The sequence below is a fragment of the Amphiprion ocellaris genome, chromosome 9 (assembly GCF_022539595.1).
Source record: "Amphiprion ocellaris isolate individual 3 ecotype Okinawa chromosome 9, ASM2253959v1, whole genome shotgun sequence".
Classification (NCBI taxonomy): domain Eukaryota; kingdom Metazoa; phylum Chordata; class Actinopteri; family Pomacentridae; genus Amphiprion; species Amphiprion ocellaris.
In genome coordinates, this window is record NC_072774.1 from 8,098,323 (window position 1) to 8,121,897 (window position 23,575).

At 38.7% G+C, this 23,575-nt stretch overlaps 2 protein-coding genes across 2 annotated transcripts; both read right to left on the bottom strand.

Moving 5' to 3' along the window:
• Positions 1 to 6,508: 6,508 nt before the first annotated feature.
• On the bottom strand, positions 6,509 to 14,795 carry si:ch211-254p10.2 (solute carrier family 40 member 1). Its single transcript, XM_023299446.3, has 9 exons — positions 14,652 to 14,795; positions 13,957 to 14,062; positions 13,792 to 13,859; positions 13,482 to 13,641; positions 13,051 to 13,166; positions 12,724 to 12,850; positions 11,750 to 12,001; positions 9,499 to 10,179; positions 6,509 to 8,094 (listed from the first exon to the last, which is right to left on the bottom strand). The coding sequence occupies exons 2-9, from the start codon at positions 14,057 to 14,059 to the stop codon at positions 7,835 to 7,837; spliced, it is 1,767 nt and encodes a 588-aa protein (XP_023155214.1). The 5' UTR covers positions 14,060 to 14,062; positions 14,652 to 14,795; the 3' UTR covers positions 6,509 to 7,834.
• A 461-nt stretch (positions 14,796 to 15,256) lies between these two features.
• Positions 15,257 to 23,437, bottom strand: LOC111588869 (sodium-dependent neutral amino acid transporter B(0)AT1-like). Its single transcript, XM_023299458.3, has 12 exons — positions 23,156 to 23,437; positions 20,902 to 21,042; positions 20,654 to 20,791; positions 20,370 to 20,551; positions 18,155 to 18,265; positions 17,941 to 18,053; positions 17,725 to 17,853; positions 17,279 to 17,435; positions 16,984 to 17,188; positions 16,320 to 16,479; positions 16,075 to 16,237; positions 15,257 to 15,983 (listed from the first exon to the last, which is right to left on the bottom strand). Exons 1-12 carry the CDS (start codon positions 23,322 to 23,324, stop codon positions 15,789 to 15,791), a joined length of 1,863 nt encoding a protein of 620 aa, XP_023155226.1. The 5' UTR covers positions 23,325 to 23,437; the 3' UTR covers positions 15,257 to 15,788.
• Between the last annotated feature and the right edge of the window lie 138 nt (positions 23,438 to 23,575).

Here is a 23,575-nt window from a genome sequence, read left to right on the forward strand (position 1 = left end):
CTGAGAGAGTCCCTCATTCTACGTCCTTCTTGTTTCCTTTTCGCCACCGGGGAGGGGAGCGAGTTGGGAACACGGTGGGTTCAGGAAACATCTGGTGAGCCAGACAGACCCAAAAAGGAAGTTTCAAAATCTCCCGAAAGCGGGAGAGAGCGGAGATTCAGGATTGGGCAGGGTACTTCACACTAGAAGGTCAAACTCTTGTTAGGGTGGAGATGTAGATATTACGTGTGTGCTGGTTTATTAGGGAAACAATACTTAACTGTTTCAGTCAGAATGAGCACAATACAATAAACCACTGACGCCTATAAAGGCAAGCAGAAGCTACTGATCTGCTATAGTAAATTATCCAGCATATTCATCACTTGCTAATGAGATGGAGAGAGAAAGAAGAGCCAGTTAATTTCAGATGCTTGTGTAACTGCGCTGTGTGGAGCATTTGGTTGTTGTTTGGAGGAGCAAGCATAAGAAGAACTATAAGAACTAAGAACAGTCTTTTTATAACAGGTAGGGCAGAAACTGCTTTGTCTTGAGAAATAAAATTAATCAAAACTAATCTCATCACTTAATAGTATCAAGTTTAAATTGATGAAATATAATAAAAGTCCAGAGATTTACTGGTTCCTGCATTTCAAATATGAGAAATTCCATATTTCTCAGTTATATATACACATATATTTTGCATTTAAAATGGATCAGGAATGGCTAGTCTGACAAACAATCAATCTGAAGACTTTATGGATATTATGAGGGGCTTAATTTACAATTTTCTGTCATTTTATCATTTCAGACTAAAGGATTTCTTGATTTAGGACTTAATTTTCTGAAAAATTTGTGAGGAATTTAAAGAATTTCTCAATTAATCAAGCAAATGTGGTGTATAAAATGTCAGAATAGAACACCAAATCAGCATTAATGATAAAAAAAAATTGCTTCATTTTTTTTTGTAAAATCAACCATTTAAACAGTTTATGGATAGGACTAAACAAATCGGCCTATTGGAGACTATGGAATCAGCATGGGTTTGATGTTTTTCAATGACTAATTGATCATCAAAATAGTTGCTAATTAGTTTTTGGTCAACTGTTGTTTTTTTTGTGTATTTCAGCATTAAATTGATTAGCTGTAAATTTATTAAACAGAATAACACACAACAACAAGAAAGAAAAATCAATAATAGTTTTAGTTGCAGCTCTAATGCCAGCTATTTTTACAACTAAGCTACAGTAAAGCCTTTTAAAGTTCCCCTGTGAAGTTTGTTAATGCCGCTGCTGTACAGGAACGTTGTGTTAAGCTGTCCTGCAATCACAAAGTGTCTGTTTTTGTCAAATATCCCAGTGTTGTCCAGCAGCTGCTAATTAAACGAAGCTTGTCAGTCGCTCAGTGAACTTTCACAGCATCACCCGTGTGATCCTTCACGTATCGATCAAGGGAAAGCAAGGACATTAATTCTTCATATGAACACTTTATCTATTATCGTTATATCTTTTTCCCCTCTGTCAGCACTGTGATGCTTGACTGGGTCCTTGCAAAGCCATTCAATTGTGCTGCCGCTCCAAACTGCTGACACAGCAAACTGCAGAATGAGAAAAGGTCCCCCATCTCTAGGTGGTGTTTCTCTTTCATGTGAGGTTGAGTCCCATCATTCCACTGTGCTCTTTTGTTCTTTTGACTTAACTGATTGGGGAGATGGCCCTCACAAAGAGTACATGTTGGATTTAATGAAATAACCAGTTCTCCTAACATCATTTTAAGATTATCAGGTTAGCAAAATAGATTTTCACCAACTGAGAAAGGACCTCATTTGACCACATTCTTGATTTTAACCTCCTCTGTGCTGCATGTTGCTTCCTTTGCGCACACTATTTCACTCTGGGAAGAAAGCGTTCCTTAGTGAGACAGAGCCAGGAGGACAAATCGAGCTTTAATGTGGTACCACTGACCCAGTTTCACAAGTAAATGAATTACAAAGTGAGAACGCCTAAAGCCACACTTGTTAGTGAGCTTGCTTTATTGCCGTCTTTAAACTAGGGACTACCATGACAACCACGGGAGCTCCTCTGTTACTGTAGGCCCGCAGCGCTGCAAAAGAATAAAAAAGTGATGAAACCAGAGACGACGTGAGGGACCTTGATGAAACTCTGTTGAGCTTGTTGCAGAATCCTACTCAAGCACTAAAATTTTACAGCTGCATGGTCTTAGCTGTTAGATATTTAACAACAGAAACAATGGCATTGTTGTGCGAAACTTCTGCATGACATCAAAAATACATACAAGCGAAATAGGGGACTTAACAGCATCCTCCCAAACATGGGGGCTGATATAAATAGGGTAAACTGTAATTTTACTTAAAAAGGGGATGTTGGGATGATGACAGCACAGAACCACTGCTGTTTCTAGACTCCCTGGGGACTTTTCTGACTGTCTGGACTGAAAACCACTGATCTCCTACACAATTAAAATATTTTTACCTGTTTTCTACACATGGATGACTGTTTGAGAAGTGACATAGCATTGACAGTTTGTAGCTAATGCTGTCTGATATAAGACATCAGCAGTAAATCCTTTTTTCTTTGAGGTAATAATGCTCCGTCTGTGTTGGAAACTAACTTTGTGGTCATGCAGATGCTTTTGCAGCATTGTAGCTTTTGAACTGTATTGTATTAGTGCTTCTGTTGGAAACACAAGGAGAAATATGGCAAGACTTGAATAATATATACATTAAGGTATTTCACATCTAGTAGTCATGGCTACTGCAACCTGATCTTGGCTGTCCTTGCTGATGGCAATCTAAGTGCTTATAGGCGAGTCTCTATACTTTGGAGATATCTTGGCAACACCTCTGTTTTACATTGGGACCAGCTGCCAATGTAAAATAATAAAGAGAGAGTCAATACTGCAATTCCAGTGGTCACCAGGGAATAGAAAGGTATGCATAGAATCACCAGTGAAATCTGATTTTAAAAAAAAGGTTTAAATAGTTGCCAAAAAAATATGTATTTAAAAGCATGCTTCCTCACAGGTTAAACTTCTACTATAGATTTACATAGTTTCACAACACTGTGCTTGAATCAGTGCAGCAACATGATTGGCTAGATGGTTTCACAGGTTCAGCTGTTTCAAAGTAGATGATTGGTTTTTGGAGGTAATGGTGGAACATGTTTCATACGACCAAGACCTTTGGTGAATTTCTATTCAGGATTCTTTAAGTGGTGAGTATCTCCATCATAATGATTATTTGGTAATTCACCTAAAATGATCTGTAGCTGCCAATAAAATCCAAAGAAGAGTTCTGACTGTAATGTTTGTTTGATCCATATGGTTTGAAGAAAGGGGCTGCAAACTGGAGACTGAAGTCATTAAAAATCTAATATACTGTTCAATTAATTTCCCACATGGACAGATGAGAACATGTAAATGTATTAAAACAATAGTAAGTGTTGCCAAGGTGTCTTCTTTTCAACATTGGCTTGTGAGAAATCATTAACTCTGTGCCCCCAAATGCATAGACTGTTTCTAAAAGATGTATGTAGCAACAGCACCCACTGGTTTCTGGACTACCGTTTTGAAGCCTCGAGTTTGACATTTTGCCGTTGCCGCGGAACCAGATACTACACACAGTTACATAGTAATGACCTTTTAATCACAATGTAGTCTTGCTTTAAACATACCTTACTTTATTATCTACTAGACTATGAATAGGCTCATTATTTACACAATGAACATCATGCTATATTCAAAGAGCCTTGAATCTAGAAATTGAGGCCACGAACTCATTAGGAAAATGTTAACAAATGTAGCAAATGAAGGGAGAAGTAGGGTTATTTTCTCATTGATTTCTGTACAATCTGACTTCTTTTTGCAATCAAAAGAGTCACCCTCTGCTGGCTGTTAGATAGAATGCAGGTTTAAGGCACATTCATGTTGGCTTCACTCTTCAGATCTGGAGTCTACATCCATCTTTTGTTTTTGAAGCTGACATACTTTTTGCTTGCTCTAAATTCTTTCAGTTTCCATTGTGTGTTCCTACTTCTACCCAGAGATAGAGCCATTTAACATGGGTTGAGTTAAAGCTGTGAAACCCTAATATGTTGCCTTTGGGATTTTTTTCAAATATTGTGGAGATACTGAAATAATGAAAGCTTGTTGTCTTGATGATTATTTCATAGTGCAGCTGCAATAGCGGTAGTTGCATTGTCTCTGCATGTTTGGGTCACCTTAGTTTACCACAGTTGAATTTAAATGCACTCAGCACATCGTTTTTCTGCCAATCTAAGAAGCTCACTCCATTGTCAAATTCATTAAGACTATGGGCCGTTGTAGAATACCTTTATTTTTGTCGTTTTTCTTGGACCGACACAACTTCTGCCAATGGGAGCCATTAAAAATTGTTCATTAGGGTTTTTGTTGTTGTTGTTGAGATTCACTTTTCCTTAATGTTTGTGTCCTGCAAATACATAAAAAAAGCAGGGTAAGACAAAAATGTAGCATGTAGCTTCAGCTTTCAGCTTAATGGGCTTCTTGCAGGCAGCCCTGCACAGAGCCTGCACAGATGAACAGGACAAGAATGAGCTACTGATTCATTCTCCAGCTGAAAATTTATCACGTCTGCAGTGGATTGTACTGCTTCCAGTAAAACAGCCTCCCACTCTGAGTTCAACAGTAACTCTTCTTGGCTAGTTGCCTTCACTAACCTGTCCACGGCTTCTGTACATTACCAAAGCAACTACACATTGGCACAGATTGCAATGGAAGCCTTACAACCTTAATTTAGTGTAACATGATGGCGGTTTGTAATGGTTGCAGAAGCTGGTGCTCATTACCATCATCATGGAATGGAAATTATGTACAAAATAAAGGTTTCCAATAGCCAAATAAACTCAAATGTACTGTTCTGCTGGAACTAATGGTGGTCATACTGGAAACCTGACTTGCATGGTGGCAATTTTGCAGATACCAGTCATATCTTGGCCTTCTGTTTATATTTCTGCACTGTATGATTATTCAGTTCTACTTGCATCATGGTGATATTGGACTTTGCAGATAATCTTGAGTGCTGACTGGATTTCAATTTTTTTCAATCCTGGATGCTTATCCCTCTTGAAAACTCCGGACTTTAGATGGCTGTTATGAAACATCACTCTTGTATGTTTTCATTATCTCTTCACGCTAATGCCCTTATTGTTATCCTCTAAATGATAGTCATATCATCATCAGCTACGTTAGGGTTGTGTCGTGTGTGTATTGTCTCATTTCTACTGGATAGCAGCTTGGTGATGAGCATTTAATGTGACATTGACCTCTTCTGGCCACCAAATGTCATTGCATTTGCATATAGCTGTTGTATTAGCCATGGTTGTGACATGTTTGTCCTCAACATGGAGCTGCACGATACTGGACAAAAACTGACATTGCAATGTTTCGTTTTTCTGTGATATGATAGAATACGGGGAATTTCAACAGATGACTGGAATAGCTATTTGGAAAAAGCTACTAGAATTGTGGTGGTGATTTTGCAGGGGAGCAGATCTCTAACAAAACTGTTTATAAAGCTGAAAAGAGCAGTTTAGAATCTCCCATATGGCATAACACTGGCAAAAGCATTCAGAAGAATGTTTCACTTTGGATGGCATTCAGATCTGGCTTTGCGCTCATTATACACAGCTCTGTAGTGCTGATTTAGACAATGAAATAAAGTAGTTCTGTTGTCTCGTGTAGTGGCAACAGATGCTGCCCTGTTTTTGGTCAGCATTCTCCTCTTATGTTAAATTTCCAGGAAGCGAGGAAGCTTAATTTTGCAACTAAATTCTTCTTTTTAGTGTTTTTATCTTGTTCTTTGCTCATTTTGCTGTGCACACGTGGGACTTGCATGTCAGTAAACTCCACATCTTGTAAAAATTCTATTTTTTTTTAGAGTCACTGTAACGAAGAATCCTTAAATCTGAGGAAATTATAACAGACAGACTTGTCATGGAGATATGTCATGGAAAACTAGAATTTGAGTGGATTTGCCTGATGTGAATGCTGAAACAATATATTGTGCAGTGATACCACAGTATTCATGTGGAAATGCTTTATATCTTTTTTTTACATATTCCCTCTTCGTCTTTCCCTTTTACAATTTTGTTGGTGCTACATCTTGATTCCGACTCATAATGAATTAACTCTGCATATGACAACCTGCTACAGCCCAAGCTATATAAGCTCTTAAGCAGTTGGACTGTCTGTTGAAGGTTTTTTTGAAGGATCCTGTTATCAAAATCTGGAGTAACTGCTTGGAAACTACATGGCAGGATTCTATAAATGCACATTGAATATGCAGACTCCATAAGGGACAGCTAGCGAACCATGTGGCTGTCCATTTCATTGGAATGAATCCAGTACTAATGTGAACTTGTCAAGGTTGAATTAGTGGCTTTATTTAAGTATCTGGCTATGACTGAATATGGCCAAATGCATTTTAAGTATCACTAATGACATTTTGCACTGTATTTATACACATGACTTTCAAATGAAACCCATCTCATGTAAGATGCAAGGCTCTTTATTTTGCATTACACATATTTATTTGTCTAATACTTGAGGCCAAAATTCCTCTTCAGTCTTCTTTATTATCATAAATATCAGTCTTAAAAATGAGGACAACATACAATATAGAAATTTCACAGGAAAATGATACAAATATATTGAGATGTGATGCTGGTTGTATGACAAAAGGTTCAACTTTGATGTTATTTCCACTGTACATAACTGAGATATGAAAACATACAGTAGTTGAGAGTAATTCCCAGGTTGTATTCAGTGTTTCTGTTCTTTGTTGAGGTAAGGTAATGTTTAGTTCATCAGAACTACAAAAGAATGAAGCAAAGTGTTAAACAACACTGCCAGTAGCGTAGATCAACATGTAGCTATCACTGATTTCAAACATGTCACAAAATAAAGATTGGTTTCCACTTGGATTTCTATAAAACTATTAATATCACTCTTTATATAGGAAAGTTTGTAAACTTTTTTAAGCTAACTACACAAGCAATAAGAATAAAATAGTTTGTATTAAAGTCTGACTAAAGTACATGACACGATGTGATGATATTTTCGTTGTTATAATCCATAAGCTATAAGGTTTACATGCATTAAAGAAAGGCAAATGTTTGCTTGATTCATCCACACAGAAACAAACCAGGGGAAGGAAATACTTTCACTTCTGTCCATTAAAAGGGGGGCTGCCTTTCAGATTTTTTTAATCAAACAATCTTACATCTAGTTCCCTTTATGTTCCTTTCTGGACATCCTGGAATATTTCCAAGTGGACGGATCAGTAACATCAATGCCACTTGTCAAAGCCTCATCTGTATGTGCATGTATCATCTGAGTGAAGGTTAGAAAAATCTCTCCATCCATCCACCCTCCTACCTAAAAAGCTATGTAAGTTGAAAATTATGCAGTGATTCTGCAGAGCTTGCAAAGGCATGTGCTGGTGCCTTAGCCATTACCTTTGTGTCCTGTTGCATCTAGATAAGGACATTTCCCCTGGAGGTATCATTGCTGCATTTATTGTAGCCACCTCAACTTACGTACATGAAGGGAGAGCTTGTCTCCCACTCTACTTCACCTGAGTTCTTGTTTGCTGCTGTAGGCTAGTGGCCCTGCAGGGAGAAAGCAACCGAGGTGGGGCAGGCACTTGCTGTGTTGTGCTGAAATGAATGGCTAAGTCAGGAGCAGAGTGTTGCAATAAGATTGCTGGAGGAACAGGAGGGAGACATTCATTTCAGAGGTGCAGAGTGGATTCAGTGCTGGTGAGCATCTCATGCATGGTTGTGGCAGTTGTATCTGCTCCTTATGTGTCGAGGCGGCGTTTTCTCTTGGCTTTATGTGCATAGAGAAAGTACATTGTGTGTCCAGTGGTGATGAATAACACAGAGATGATGACTAGGATGCCAAAGTGTTGCGGCTGTGGAGCGGAGATCACCATGATGAAGTGAAGCAGGTCCATCAGGTAATTCATGGAGCTCTGGACTCCATTAACCACTCCTCTCTCTGACTCACAGATGTTCTCCTGGAGCAGCTGGGTCACGGTCAGGTCGAAGGACCAAAGACCTAAAACACAGATGTCACAGGAGTTTAAGAGTTAACCTGGCCGTTTAATCAACCAGGACTTAAAACAAATGGTCATTCATTCATCTGGTTAAACTAGAATTGATGGGAACAGTTAACTAGAGCAAAGTGTGACTCCCTGGATGCAGACTGCAGTTATAAGCTTGCCATTTAAGTGACCTTTTCCTCCCCTGCTATCTACGCGTTACTATTTTCAAAATCCCTTTCACTACAGGAAACAACAACAACCTCTGGGCAGCAACCCATATGATGAACATTTCAAGTTTTGACAAAGGTACAGTAAAGCAGCCCTGCCTGCAAGTTTTCCATGTAAATGATTGCCTCTCGGCATGCAAGTATTGCACCAAAACAATTCCCTCTACTAATCTGAGTGAACGCTGTCAGTGTAGGCTCGTCTTAGGTCCACCCTTGTGATTGGTTTAAAGAAATACAAACATGCCAGAACTTTTTTTTTCATCATATGGCACAATGATAATGAGGTGTAGCCAGACCATTCTGCACAGCACTGTCTCAGCACTAGAGAATGGTCTGGCTATGAGTAATAGTCTGACTCACCAGAAGCAAGTATTCTACTATCTACAAGTAACCTTTAAAAAATCCATTTCATTACAGAGAACAACAACAACAAGCTCCAAGTAGCAACCTATATGCTCAAAATTTCAAGCTTTGCAGATGACGGGGATCGTGCAGTCCTGGTATGTTTGATTTCTTTAATGGAATATCCATTTTAATGACAGTGTTCACTGCACCACATGCAAACACTAAACCAAAACACTTCCTCTGGCACTATTTTGAGTGAACACGGTTAGTGTATTCTCTTCTTAGCCTTTCCCAAGATGATTGTGATTGTTTTAAAGATATATTAACATGCCAGAGCTTTTATCATACTAATGAGGTGCAGCCAGACCATTCTACATAGTGCTATGTCAACACTAGAGAATAGTCTGGTTATGCGAGACTAACTAGAGCCTCACTTTAACACTATTACTCGATACTAACATTGATTACCCTAAAAAAATTATTTAATAGTGCTATTGTAAGGCCCCCTGATAGCCAAATGGTTACCAAATGGTTAGGATGCATACTATAATGGATACTGAAATCTAAACTCTACTGTGGCCAATTATTGAGAGGATATAATGCCAAAATTGCTGTATTCATGAGTATTGAGCAGTGCTCTGGTAGATATGTTTAAAGCAGCTACATTTTTGAAATGGTCTTAAAAAGTGTTAAGGTCTCTTTGAATAACATAGTTAGAAATTTATTCTTAACAAACTATGCCACCCTAATGCAATGGTCAGGCTCTACAGCTGACAGTACCCCATAGTTTGTATATCAACACATGTATGATTTAGGCTTTAGTGTCCACTGAGTCTGTCTACTCACCAATGCGTGCTGTGATGACCCCCAAGAACAGCAGGATAATGGAGATGTAGGACTCTGGTGCTGTGCCAGACGGCACATTGTCAAAAAGCACAGTGTTGTTGGTCCAGTGGATGGAGGAGCGGTCGGGCAGCAGTGGCTGATTGCTGCCTCCCATCAGAGGATAAGTGTGTTTTTGCCTTTGGCCTGCCATCCCACCGAGCTCAGCAGAGGAATTGGAGGTAATGTAGGGCATCAGCAAGCTAAGATCCATAGGGCTGCCAGGGGCAAACACCGAGCACACACACAGCAGCAAGCAGCCCAAGTGGAGGCAGCTGGAGATGATGCCTGTGTTAACCAGGCCATAGGTCTTCCTGAGTCTGGTGAACATCACGGTGCCCATCAACCCTGTGATAGCTGATACGCCCATCAGCAGACTGAGGAGGGATCCGCTTATGCCCTGAGTGTAGGCATAGCCGGTGGTGATGCAATCGAATCCCAGGACTGTGGTGTAGAGGAAAGCCAGGCCCATTCCTGCCAGGAAGACAGGCTGGCGATAGTAGGCCCTCCAGCCGTCTTTACAGGTGCTCACCAGCCAGCGAAACCTCCGGAAACACAGTGGCAAATTGGTGATTTCTTTCAGGTGCGCTCCGGAGTTGCAGTTTCCCTCTGTCAGAGGCTGAGGTGGTGCAACACTGCTTTCCCCTAATGAGAAAGAGGAATGACATCCATCACTTCTGTTCATTAATTCCACAGACCGAATCCTCAGTTGGTTTTCTGCAGCCTGCCTGTTCCAAGTCATGTCAGACTGCACATCATCTGTCAGATACAGTCCTTCTGCACTAATCTACACAAGCTGTAAATGGAATGTCGACCATGTGGACTTTAAAATAACGTATGCTTTAGGGAAGCTTTAGGGCTTGATTTTTTCTATTTTGCTGGTAGTGCTTTTAATTTGATTGTCCAGCATTGTATATTGTAGTATTAATACTTGCAGCGCTTATTAATCCTAGTGCAAAAGATGGCTTCAGGCTAATTGCAGCATTTTAAAACTCAACAAATGCTTCTTATGTTGCCATATTATTTTGTGCAAATTCACCACGATAACTTTTAATCTACATGAAAATCTTTTGGTTCAAATCTCACCGTGTGATTATCCATAACCCACTGAAGCCTGACAGGTTTGAAAGGCATGTTATCTGTTTTAAAAATGACAAAATTGCATCATTTATTAGAGCCAACTGGATTTTCAACTTTCTGACAGTCAGACGTTTCTGATAGAAATGGATTAATTATTCATTTGAGATCAGCTGTTCCATTGGGAAAATTATATTTGTTCAAAAATCCTCAATTCTCTGGCATCATTTAAAATGTTTACAAAAATAAACCATTTGCACTAAACAGTTTCTATTACGCACACGCACACACACACACACACACACACACACACACACACACACACACACACACACAAAGGTTATGCTGTGTTCCTCAGCACTATTACAGAAAAAATACCAAAAGATTCTTGGGACTTTTTGACCCAACTGGGCTGAACTGCAGGCTGTATTAGACCACTTTGCCGCTAAAATCTAGACCATAAAATCTGACAAAACTCAGTCTGGATTTTTTGTACGTTAGACCACTCTGCTTCTAACCCCCTCATATTTGGGCTTAGTATGAAACTATATATTATCATATACTATATATATATAGGTAACACCTGCGGTCACTGAAAAAAATGCAAATTTTGTAAATTTTTTTTCATTTTTTCTAAAAAATTTAAAACAATTTAACTTTATTTTTTATGATTTATGGCATTATAACTGTGCCATATTGCTTAAAAGACATTTCTGACTTCTCTCTACTTCCAGCAATGGTTTTTCTGTTTTCATAAAGGTGCAGGACTTTATATTGCAGTGAAAAATGAACCCACAGTGAGTAAAAATCTGATAACAGCAGCAAAAGCTCAGAAACTGCTTGAGGTTCAGAAGGTTAATAATGCTTTCTGCTGAAACCTACCAGTAGCACTGAGCATCTGTTAGTGCACTGTATACAGATTCTTTACATTATTGCATAATTACCAGCTGTTAAATGTAGCAGCTGCTGTATATCTTCTCTGCCAACTATGTGCAAGAGTTGTTAGCATTTGACCTTACTGTTAAAATAACGGATTAAACACATTTTCTGTAAATGTCATAGCTTTCTAATGTAAAAATCTTGCCTTATACAGGACAGTGAGAAACTGTGAACAACAAACCTAGTGATCGGCCCATACCTTGTGACCTTCTCTCTATCCTCTGCAGGTACGTCTGATCCACGTCCACCACTGGGGGTTTGACTGACAGAGCAGGGACAATGCGATAAACCCGGGACAAGAAGAAGAACTCCACAATGAGGGACACCAGGTTCCAGCCCAGGATGAAGCCACAGCCAACTACATTGGAGGCCAGGGTCATGACCTGTCCCACTGCTAGTGGGGCCAGGATGTTAGTCACCTGATCTATCCGCCTCATGGTTGCATTCATTCCTTTTGTTTGGATCAAACGCACAAAGGTTAGTGTGTGTCCACTCTGGGACTTTAAGCAAAAGCACAGATGAATATAAATGTCTTGTATTTGCTGTAATTCAAGTATTTTTTCTTGCAGTCCTATGATAAACATCCTACCACCACATCGGCTAACAAAAACATATTATTATTCTAATGTTTAAAGAACCCTTCAAGGATATTTCTGATTTCACATAATGTTCCCATGAGGTTAAATGTTTATGTGGAACATTCAGAGGATATTCGGAAGATGATGTCAGTTTGTATGATAAAAAATGCTAAATGATTTTAAACCAATATTCAAAAAAATGTTTTCAAGATGTTGTCAAGGCCTCAGATGACAGAATGTTTGTTTTTTTTTTTTTTGTTTTTATAAAACATTCCTGTAATGTGACAGATTAACAAAAGTTTAACAGTTTGATTGCAATGTTCTGAAGATGTTTTTGGGTTGGAACATTCTTCCATAAAACATTCCCAAAATGTAACATGATAGCAAAGGAAGGGCGTTCCCAGTGCAACATTCGACAAATATTTTCAAACCTTTTTTGGATGAGAAGTTCATCCTGTCTTTAAAAAGAGCATTAGGCAACTGAAGGAAAAACTTTAGATGAAGTCATTACGAGAGATTTGGAGAATTTTCTCAGAACGTTTTTAGACCTAAAAAAAGTCCTCTATGTTCATTAACAGAGAGTGGATGTCCTCACCAGCCAGGTGACCTCTGTTGTAGCCTGTGATAACCACAATCCAGTCCCTCTGAATGGCGATGGTCAGTGCTGTGCTTGCAAGGTTTGCCACATCTGCCAGGACGATCACCACCGTATAACAAACCACCTTGTGTGAGTTTTGCGATGCAACATGTTACTATGACAGCACAGAGTAAGCCACGAACTCAGAAGCAGAGAGAAGCAGGGACACGTGACAGTAGGGAACCACAACAGCAGTAACTCCTCAGTGGGATAATGGTGATCAACATGGTACCAAGTCACGAAATGTGATTAGCATGTTTTAGCAAACCTGTAGTGTCTACTCACAGTAAGCCATCCATCCCAGATCTGTTCAATCCTTTGCTTATATGAGAACACCAACATGAGCACGATGCTACACACTGTCACTGAGATGTTCTGAATGAAAAGAGACGCATGTGCAACTAAAACAGAAGATGGAGAAAACAGTGTCAGACTTTAAGAAATACACTCCATATTCTATAAAAATGACTGCTAGCTGTGACAGATATGAGTCAGTGGCTGTGAACCTTGTGCCTTGAGTTCTGCTGGTTGAATCTAACTATGAGATCAGGGACCGATTTACACTTGAGACATCGAGTGAATGCAATTCACCACCTAGCGGGATAGGAAACCAGCAAATTTCTTGGCCCGAGGTTGAAATCCACTGATCTATATCGCTGCTCTGTGATGTCCTGCATGCTGAAATTTCCAAATGGGTGTGAAATTGTTGTGCATACCTTTATTCCTGGGATTGCGATCAACCCAGTCTCCAATCAAAGCTCCAAGCAGGAGCACTGACCCAGCCACTACCAGTCCAAACACTGCAGTCAGCAGCAGGTTGTGACCGTACAGCTCAATCAGGAACACAGAGATTGCAAAGTGCCACATGCGGTCGCCCTGATTAATACAAGACAGAAAGCCGTCACTATGTGCTGCTTTGAAAAGTGCTGCCAGCATGCTGTTACACAGTTTGCACTAAGCAGTCTACCTTGCTGTTTTTTTTAAAGTTTCGATGTCTTATCTGTTTCTTCAGAAAATGATTCTTACCCACATTGACAACGCTCCACTGACATAGATGAGAAACTTAGGACCCTTGAGGTAGATAAGAGCTGAACCTTACAAGGAAATGCATGAGAATCAAATAATAAGCACAAGTAATACATGCTGCTAACACATTTCAAAGCTTCCAGTTGGATTTAAAGTCGACTTCACCTGGTATACTCCTATTTTTATCAGCTCTTGCATCCCTGATATCATCAGACTCAAACTCGACCACGACCCCGCCACACTGGGAGGCATCTGCTCGCTGGGACATTGCCTGGAGAAGGGTTGAAGGTCAAAAAACAGTTGAACTTTGCTCATATATTCTGTGCTTAATCCATTGCTGTAGGTAACAGCATCATTTAGATGCTTTGGAAGACAGCTTAAGTTGTATTTCTGCTTTCTTCTGGGTGACCACAAGAATGTGAGGACCTCTTTAGAAATTACAGGTTATTAAAGCATTAACACACTGGAAAGTAATTCCCAAACCAAAAATCAGTGCAACAATATTGTAACAAGTTGTTAAATACACTTGTTTTTCTCTCCTACAGTTGCCCCCAACTTGAACTTGACCTTGAACTCAACAAATTATTGGTGCCTCTCTGGCATATTTGCAAGACTATATTATTAAGTGTGCCACATCTAATTTCCTTCACATCACTCACTCACAGCGGATTTTTTTCTTGAATTTAGAAGAACCATAAAAAATCAAGTCAGATTACCAAGCTGAGAGTTACAGGAAAACATATGCTGCTGTAGATATACTAAAACTGAAAATAGCATTAGGTAGTTGCCTTGCAAAGCTCTATAAATGCAGTCTGTCAGTAATTAAAGTGCTCATAGGTCAGTGCAGGGTCAGCAGTCACCTTGGTTCGGATGTTGCACTCAGTCCTCGCTGTTGTTCCTCGACGGTGTATCTTGTGCCATGTATCCTACATTGGGATGCTAGTCTTTCCTGAGAGCTGGAATTCAAGCTGTAGTAGTTTGAAAGGCTTAATAACATCACAGTGTTCAAGTGCACCATTGTATGAAAGTGCCAGAAAAGCAGAACAGGCAGAGAGGCAACAAAGGCAGCCAGCATATTCCAAAGCACGTGACCCTCTGGGGGACAATATCAGCGTCCACCCACACCACAAAAAGGACAACTGCGTAACGGACTCAAATGACTCAAAAATACACACATGCACACTTGGTCAGCGAGCACGCACACACACATACACACACACACACACACACACACACACACAAGCACAGTCTGACTACTCTCACACACCCACATGCACTGTTGATGTGCAAAAAAAAAAGTGACATAAAGGACACCTCATGCATCCAGTCTTTACATTTACATTTGCAGGTAACAGAAAGCAGATTAATATCAGGTAGCAAAAGCTGTGCTGAGGCAGATGTGATTGTCACTTACAGGATAATATTGATAAATTACTGTAATGAATACAGCTTTCCTTGCGTGGTGTTGCTTCTACAAATATCTTTATTAATGTGTTTTACTGAAAAATCAAAATTAATAATTTGCTTATCACAAACCATTCGGACAGGTTATCCATCACGCTCCACTTGTTTCCATTCAAAACATCAACACCGGAAATTAACTGTTGTCTTCTTTTAATCAAATAACAACACAAATGAGACATTCAGTTCCAGCCGGTGGTGATCGGTATTTTTCTCAGGGATATTGTCCTGCACTGATTTGATCCGGCTGACAGTGTCTGCATTTTTCATACCAGTATAAACACACTAAATTAAGACCAAATTAATGATTTCATTTAGGAAGTAACCGAAATTACAGCTGCAACTGCCAGAATGCTGTACTAGTGATACTGTAATTTATAATAAATGTCAGTTTAATACAAAAGATGGGGAAAACAATATTAAAACACCTGGTAAAACTTTTTTGTTTTCTCATGAATATACACAGTAAGAAGTTATTAAATGACAGCTGGCACCACTGGTGATCATGATCAGATAAAGCAGCTTAAAATTTCCATTTACAAGTCCCCACTGGAAACGTCATTTGCATATGGATTTGGATTGTGCCTCGTCTTGATGTAATTCTTCAAGAAGCATATGAATCTGTAGAGAGCCACAAGAGGGATGGAGATGACAGGAATGGCAGACAAAAGCCCACAGATAGCAACAACCCATCCAGGATAGGGCAAAACTTCAGCAAGGGGGAAATACACCTATGGAGGGTAATAAAATGGAAAGTCAATGTTTTGACTATGTGCCAGGTTTAATAGACTCTAGACAGGGATGTGAAAATATGGCTCTTACGTAATCTGGGTTCCAGGCGCTGTACGTTGGAGATTTCTCGGCCTGCATCACAACATAAGCCACAAAAACCACCAATAGCATGAGGGGGCTGATAAAACGCCATGTCGCCTGCCAGTAGATGTTCGGTCTCCGTCCTGTCATCCACTCAATGTCATCGTTAAACCTGCGGGCCAGTGGAAACACTTAGTGAAATATTAAACATATGCTGTATATTAGTGTATCGATGACATGAATTACAGTATCACCTGTTTATTCCATAGATGTACACCACAGTGATGATCTCAAAGAAGGCTACAATGAGCAGAGGCATGGAGCCTATGTAGTTGTTAAAAATCTCCAGCCAGTAGTTTCCAGAGCCCAATGTGAAGATGAGGGAGATGGTGAAGGCAGCGAGGCAGATTAAGCCTGTCAACACAGTACGGTAAATAAAGGAAGTGCTGATTGAAGGGATCAAATCACTGTAATGAATCTTCCACAAAAATAATTCATAAGCCCATCTGAAAGTAAAGTGTGCTGTGAGTATCCAGTGACAACATGGATTCTGGAGATGGAGATAGAACTACAGTCTTACTTTATTTTTTTGCTAGATATTGTTAGGAATTCCAAAGAGATCTCACTGTTTAATAGGCTAGTGTATGGTGATATAATCCTAAAACAAAGATCAGTAAACCACTAAAGTCTTGTACTTGTTGACCTTATAGTATTTGCAGTAAATATTGGTTTGAATTATGTTTTTGTGTTTGCTCTTTACTTGCTCTAAAGATAGTTTAACACAACGTTCTTTCTAAAATAAAACTGGTTTAAAAAGCAATAGAAAAGATCACTAATTTTGTAATTTTTTGTACCAAATTACAAACTAGTCTTGTCGATGTTATGATTGCAAATACTAAATGAAGTCACTGAATCTACCTGTGAAAATTTCCTTCGGCATCCAGGTTGGAATCAGGTGCAGGTCCATCAGAGGAGTCAGAACTCCCTGAAGATTCCCAAACATGGAGGACAGACCCAGGCAGAAGAGCATGATGAAGAAGAGCACCGCCCAGACCTGTGATCCCGGCATGTTTATCACAGCTTCAGTGAACACGATAAAGGCCAATCCGGTTCCTGAGGCGCTCTGAAGGTAGGATTCATGATTATAAACGCGAGATCAAAAAACATTATTTAGAAGACTCTTAAAAGTTGAAGTCATTTTAATGCACTGCACCTGTTCCAGGAAAGTATGTAGATCACAGGTCTTCAAATCGAGGCTTTCGACCTCTGATGGATCAGTTGCATTGAGTTGGTTAAACCAATCTTGATAGTTTTCAACCGTGATGTTTTCATCCCCAATGTTGAATGCATTTGTCAACTGTAATATGTTCCTAAAACCAGCAGGAAAGTAATCACTTAGTTAAAATTAATATGAAACACAATACTTATTAATAATATTAATAATTAACCAATTAAGTCCCACAAATAACAATGTAAAATGTTTGTTTTAATAATATTTTGTCTCATATTATGAATGTTTATACTGAAACAGTATATGACAGAGTCACAGCAATCACATTGCTTTTGTATCTAGAAACTTTAGGGTAAATATTCTCAATTTGCATATGTAAGTAATAAAAATGTACTGTGGGACACCAAAATCTCCTCAGTTCTACATACCAGTTTTGGCAGGTGTTGTAGTTTTCATTAGCTTTAAATCCAAGAATGGCAAAAATAGGAATTGATGCATATATTGACGTGAAACTGTTCACACATCCAACGATTAGGGCATCTCTCTCACAATTATTCCTGCAAGGATAAAATAATTTGTTATATTTTGTACATTATACAGTCTTCATTTCTTCATTAATGAAAAAAAGATCCAACTTTTCTCACTTCTGAGCATTATAGCTAGAAAAAGCAATAAGTCCCCCAAAGGCTAACGACAAGGAGAAGAAGATCTGAGTGGCTGCATCCAACCACACCTCAGGATTTTTCAAGGTGTCCCACTGTGATGAACATTATAGTTAGATGTTAGATTTTACTCATTAGGTCTGGTCATTAAATTATTTTAGTAAAAAAAAAAAAAAAAAGCTACCAACAGACTTACATTTGGAGTGAAGAGATAAACTAAGCCGTCAGCTGCTCCAGGCAGAGTCAAGGCTCTGATCAGGAAGATGGTCAAAACAAGATATGGGAAGGTGACAGTGGCGTAAATAGCCTGTTGAAAAAGTTTTGATGATGATAAAATGTTTCACATAGACAGAAAATGCAAATAGGTAGGAATGTGAAACTAGTTACACATTCTCTTCAAAGAGGCCATATGATGCACATTTACAAGTTCTGTGTTTTGTTTTAGCGGTACACAAGAAAATTTTTACATGCCTTTATGTTCAAAAACCACATTGCTGTTCTGTACATTCCTACAATTCTAACTGAAACCCTCTCTGTTTTAGCTACTGTGTCTGTAAGACCCTCCACCTGAATACCCGCCCTGCTCTGATTGGTCAGCTGATCCGACAAAAGCGAAGAAAGGTTGGTTTTATATCATAACCTCAGATCTATCAGTACAAGCAGATGTAGTTCTTGCAGTAGCAGCTCTTGTGAGGAAATAATGGTGGACTGTGAGGAAGCAGCTAGGCAGGTGATTTCATTGGTGTAGTGTCACATTGGAACAATGCTTTTCCACTTTTTTTTCTCCAATTGAGGAAATAGAGTATTTTCATTCTTCACTATCCGGTTGAAATTAACATTCATTTTTTAGGCAGTAGATGATCCAATCATCACTAATGCAAGATTTAAGGTGTGTTGATTGATTCACAGTCAGCTTAGGCATTGAGGAACATACAAGGAAACATTCCACCTTAAAAGTTGCTTATAGATGCTGCTTACATTGTGAATTCAATTTTAGTCATATATAGTTTTTTTCTGTAGTCTAGTAGAGACAAAAAAACAGAATTTTTTATTTTTTTATTTTTATTTTTTAGCTTTTGGAGCAACTACTAAGGGTAACAATGATACAATAAAACAATTTTAACCTTACTGTATGCCTCATTCACCGCATATAATGTAATGTAAATAAGAGTAAATCCATGTTGTGGTCCAAAGTCTGGTATTTGAATGAATACCCAACATGCAAATGCATTACATGATGATGTAAATAAGTAACAGAAGAAAGCCTGGAATTTAATGAGGCGTTGCAAGCAGTAGGTAAGTTACAGAAAAGGAACAAGCACCTCAAAAGTGGCCTTTTGGGCAGATGAAGAGGAGTGTTTTCTGTTGAATAGAATAATTTATTTTGGCTGGATTTTTAGCTTCAGAAGTCTGCAGACCTTTGGCATGCACAAAAAGCTGTACCACACTTAAGGAAAGGGAAAATACCCAAAAAGCATAACATGGGCCCTTTAACTTAAGCTTTGTCAGTGTGCAGATTGTTTCATCAGGGTGTTGTTAAGAGCACAAGGTCAAATAGGTTTTGACAGCTTTAAACAGTCTTGAGTTATTGTTATTTGATTAAGCAGTAAAAGCAAGCAAAGTTAATGTTCCATTCTTTTTCACCCTTCCCCATTATTGCCTTTCATGCAAATTTAACCAGAGTGCATGGGGTGAAAACATGTATCACATTCTTGATGTGCCCTACTTTAGCAGAACTTCCTGTCTGTTTGTTTTTGAGACATCGTATTTTTCTAGCTATTAAATTTATTTTTGTAACTTGCCGATGCATAAAAGTCTGCAGTGGGGGATGCACTTCTTACTTTCTACCTCAAATATCTAAGGCTGGTAAGGCAGCGATACTTCTACTTTGACTTTTAGATTTCATATTTGTATGTTTTTTTTAGCCCATGTGAACCCATATGAGGAAATTCAGTGTTGATGATACCAACAATTTGCAATTCATTGCCAGTGTCTGGGCCAAAGATTGTATATAAAATCTGCAAGTATTCATCATGACGTAGGCAGTTGCGCACAAAAGCATAACTTTTTTTTATCATCTATTTTCCAGTAAATCAAACAATAATTTACTAAATTAACACCATGCTGTATTCAAAAGTCTTGAAACTAACAACTGAGGCCATAAACTTATTGGGAACATGTTACATGAGGTAGCAAATGGAGCGAGAAGTAGGGTCATTTCTAATAAACTTGTCGTCCTTTTGCAAACAGAGGAGCCGCCACAGCTGTTCATTAGAAGAAATGCAGGTTTAAGTCATTTCTGTGACCCAGATGCTACCTTCATCTTTTACATGTAATCAGTTATCTGGGCTAAGTGATAACAGACCAGAAAATAAAATCATTTTTAGCATCGGATTGCACAAATGAATTACCTTTCCAATAGTCTCAATTCCACGAACGAAGCCAATGTACACGAAACACCAAGCAGATGCAAGACATAACACCAGCCACCACTCCAAGGATCCGCTGGTCTGGATGTTTGGCGTTATGTTCAGGGTCTCACGATACCAAAAGTAATTCACCGATGAGCTCTTCTCACATTCACTTATATAAGCTGCAGCAAGGACATTAATATCATGATTCACTGATGGGACTTTCTGTCTTTCTATTTTGGTTGTTATTCATAAATTATGTGACTATGATAAAAAAAATTTACCAGTATGATTCAGGTTTACTGGGCAGTCCCTCCAGGGAAGTGGATTCTGAAAGGAGTGGAAGAAGTACCAGAGGATCCAGGCCAAGATCATGTTGTAGAACATACCAACTAGGAAGGATACCATCATGGAAGCCACACCTGTGTAGACAAAGATTATAAAATGCATTAACGTCCAGATGTAGATGTTTACATGGTATTACCCTTTCTGGCTTTCTTGAATGAAGTTCATTGTTCCTAAACCCTCTTACCTACACCTCCCATGTATGGTGAGATTGAATTCCACACTCCAACACTTCCCAGACGGAGTCGCTGTCCGATGGCCAGTTCCATGTGCAGCAGAGGAAGTCCCTCCAGCACCAAGGCAATGAGGTAAGGAATCAGAAATGCACCTAGAATTGATCATAAATACCAAAATAACTGACAAGTAAACAAACACAGCTGGCGTCACCTTAAAAATAAACACTTTCATTGCCTTTTGAAGGTCATTAACTTACTGGGCGTTTTATTATCGCCAGGCAAGGCTTTGTCAACACTCACTCTGACCAAACACTAGACATAGTGGAACTGTTTTCGCTTGATATTTGACTAACACACTCTATATTGTGCATGGCACTGTATTAAGGAGTGAAAACTTGTCTCAGCTTTTAAACAGATCAAGTATCCATTATGTATGGTGAGTTTTCCAAGCAGGAATTGTCTTAAGTACATCAAGCACAACTATGAAAAAATTACAGAAGAAACAAAGAGTGCAGCAAATACTGATCACTTAAAGGCTGCTTAAATCATCAATGAGATTTATGTGACACATTATAATCCCTCTGTTCCAATATGTTACTAGATTGACGTAAACATACAAACTAAAATGATTAATGCAATGGTGGAAACATTTGTACTCGATTTGGATTTAATGCTTGGATACATTTTATTTTGTTTGGCTGTGTGAAAAAAAACTAAGCACCCATATCATCATTTATTTGCATGTTATCTATCTATATCATCTGTTCATAACAAATTATAAACCACATATTTTTTGGTCACACCTGACCAACGTTTTCAGTAATGTCATGTGTCTGTTGCATAAGCGGGTCAAAAATAGAGCTCTCAGGCCCTTGTTAGGAACAGGATACTTAAAATTTCTTAAAGGTTTGAGAAAAAATCCAGTTTGAACTTGTAGAATCGTTCAAAACAATTAAATAGGAAAATAATTGTGTTGACTGTCTTGTTTCTGCTATAATTAAGCTGTAACTCTTGCACTTCTCTTTGAGAGAGATGCAGCACAAATTTGGCCTCTTCATCAGTTGCAAAAGATTAACATTTACTACCAATGAGCAGAGCATTTCTTGTGTTCTCTGAGGTCATAAGAATCGTAGCAGTTGTTCCGCAACAGCTGTTCTCATTATTCTTTTTAATGTGGCCACTGTGAACTGAGTACAGACCTGAACTGACCTGCAAAACACAGGCAATCATTAACAAAGACATCACCCACAGCACACTGTCATACAGAAGGAAGTGAAAATAGTGACCATTGTAGTCAGCGTTTACAGTTTCACAATTTCATTTGTATGTTTCTGTGCAATACAAACCAGTAAATTTGTCACCCAAATGTTACGTTGATGTATATATGTATTTAGAGAGTGATGAGAGCCCCACCCCGTACCCCACCCCTTCAATTTCAAATTTATGACAAATGCTGATTGAAAGTGACACATAAGTTGCATTACTTCCAATATGATTATTCAGACTGAGGACCACATATAAAAATGGATCAAATCAGAATTGAAAAGATCAACAGTGTGCTGTTCACAGAGTTATGGAAAAGCAAGATCTTATTCACATATGAGCCAAAAACTAAATCTGATACGGGCCATTTTTATCTGCATCTTGATTGTAGCCTTAGGTGAAGAAGCAAGGAAAAGAAAGTTAAGGAAAAAAGAGATTCATTCAGACATGTTGACATTCACATATAAAGTTTTTAAAGTGTATGTGGAAGTGATGTTTAATACGTAATTACTCAAAAGTGGCGGCTGTATGCACTGAGATGTATTTGGCAGTAGGTTTTAAGTATTAATGAAGAGTCTTTGCAACGCTGATTTTGACAAGTTGCATCGTCAAAAAGTCACATTTCCTCATTTTCAGAAACATTAATGATTCTACCTTGGAAAATTAAGATGGTTGCATCACAAAAATCTAAGTAAAGTCATATTTGCATCATATCTGAAACCTTGTTTCACTCAGTCAGTCAGGAATAGGAATATATTAATAATATAGTTACCCTGGATAGGAGAGTTTTAGTTTAGATAAATCATTTTAAAGGATTGATTAGTGTAGTTCTTTAAATTAAATGAGTTAAAAGAGTTAAAAAAGGAAGAATTATGTTGCTATTTAAGTTCAGTTTTAACACTTTTTTTTAAAGGAAATACTGAAAACATTGGAAATCCCAAATGAAAAGCCAACTTCACCTTTTGTGTTTTACAAATGGCACTGTAAATGAAATCTTCTTACCTCCACCATAGGTTTGACACAAATATGGAAATCTCCACACATTTCCAAGTCCCACTGCAAAACCAATGCAGGTGAGCAGATATTGGACTTTATTGTCCCATTTTGGCCTTTCACTGATCTCTTTCTCCTCGCCATCCTCTTTCTCCATCATTTCTTTATCTCCTGCCATTTCGTTCTAATTTCTCTGGCAAGCACAAATCTTTTGGTCTAACTTGCATTCAGCATGAAGAGAAAAGGGAGGACCTGGCAACTTGTTTGTATCAGGAGACGAAGGGACGACGTTTGCTTTATCAGCCTCTTATTTCTTGTTGGCTCTTGAAGCTGTGGGAACGGTGTTTAATAAAAAGCCTTTGTCTAAAGCAGCGAGATATGATGTTGATAACAGAGGCAATAACAGTTGATTGTAACACGGCGCAGGGT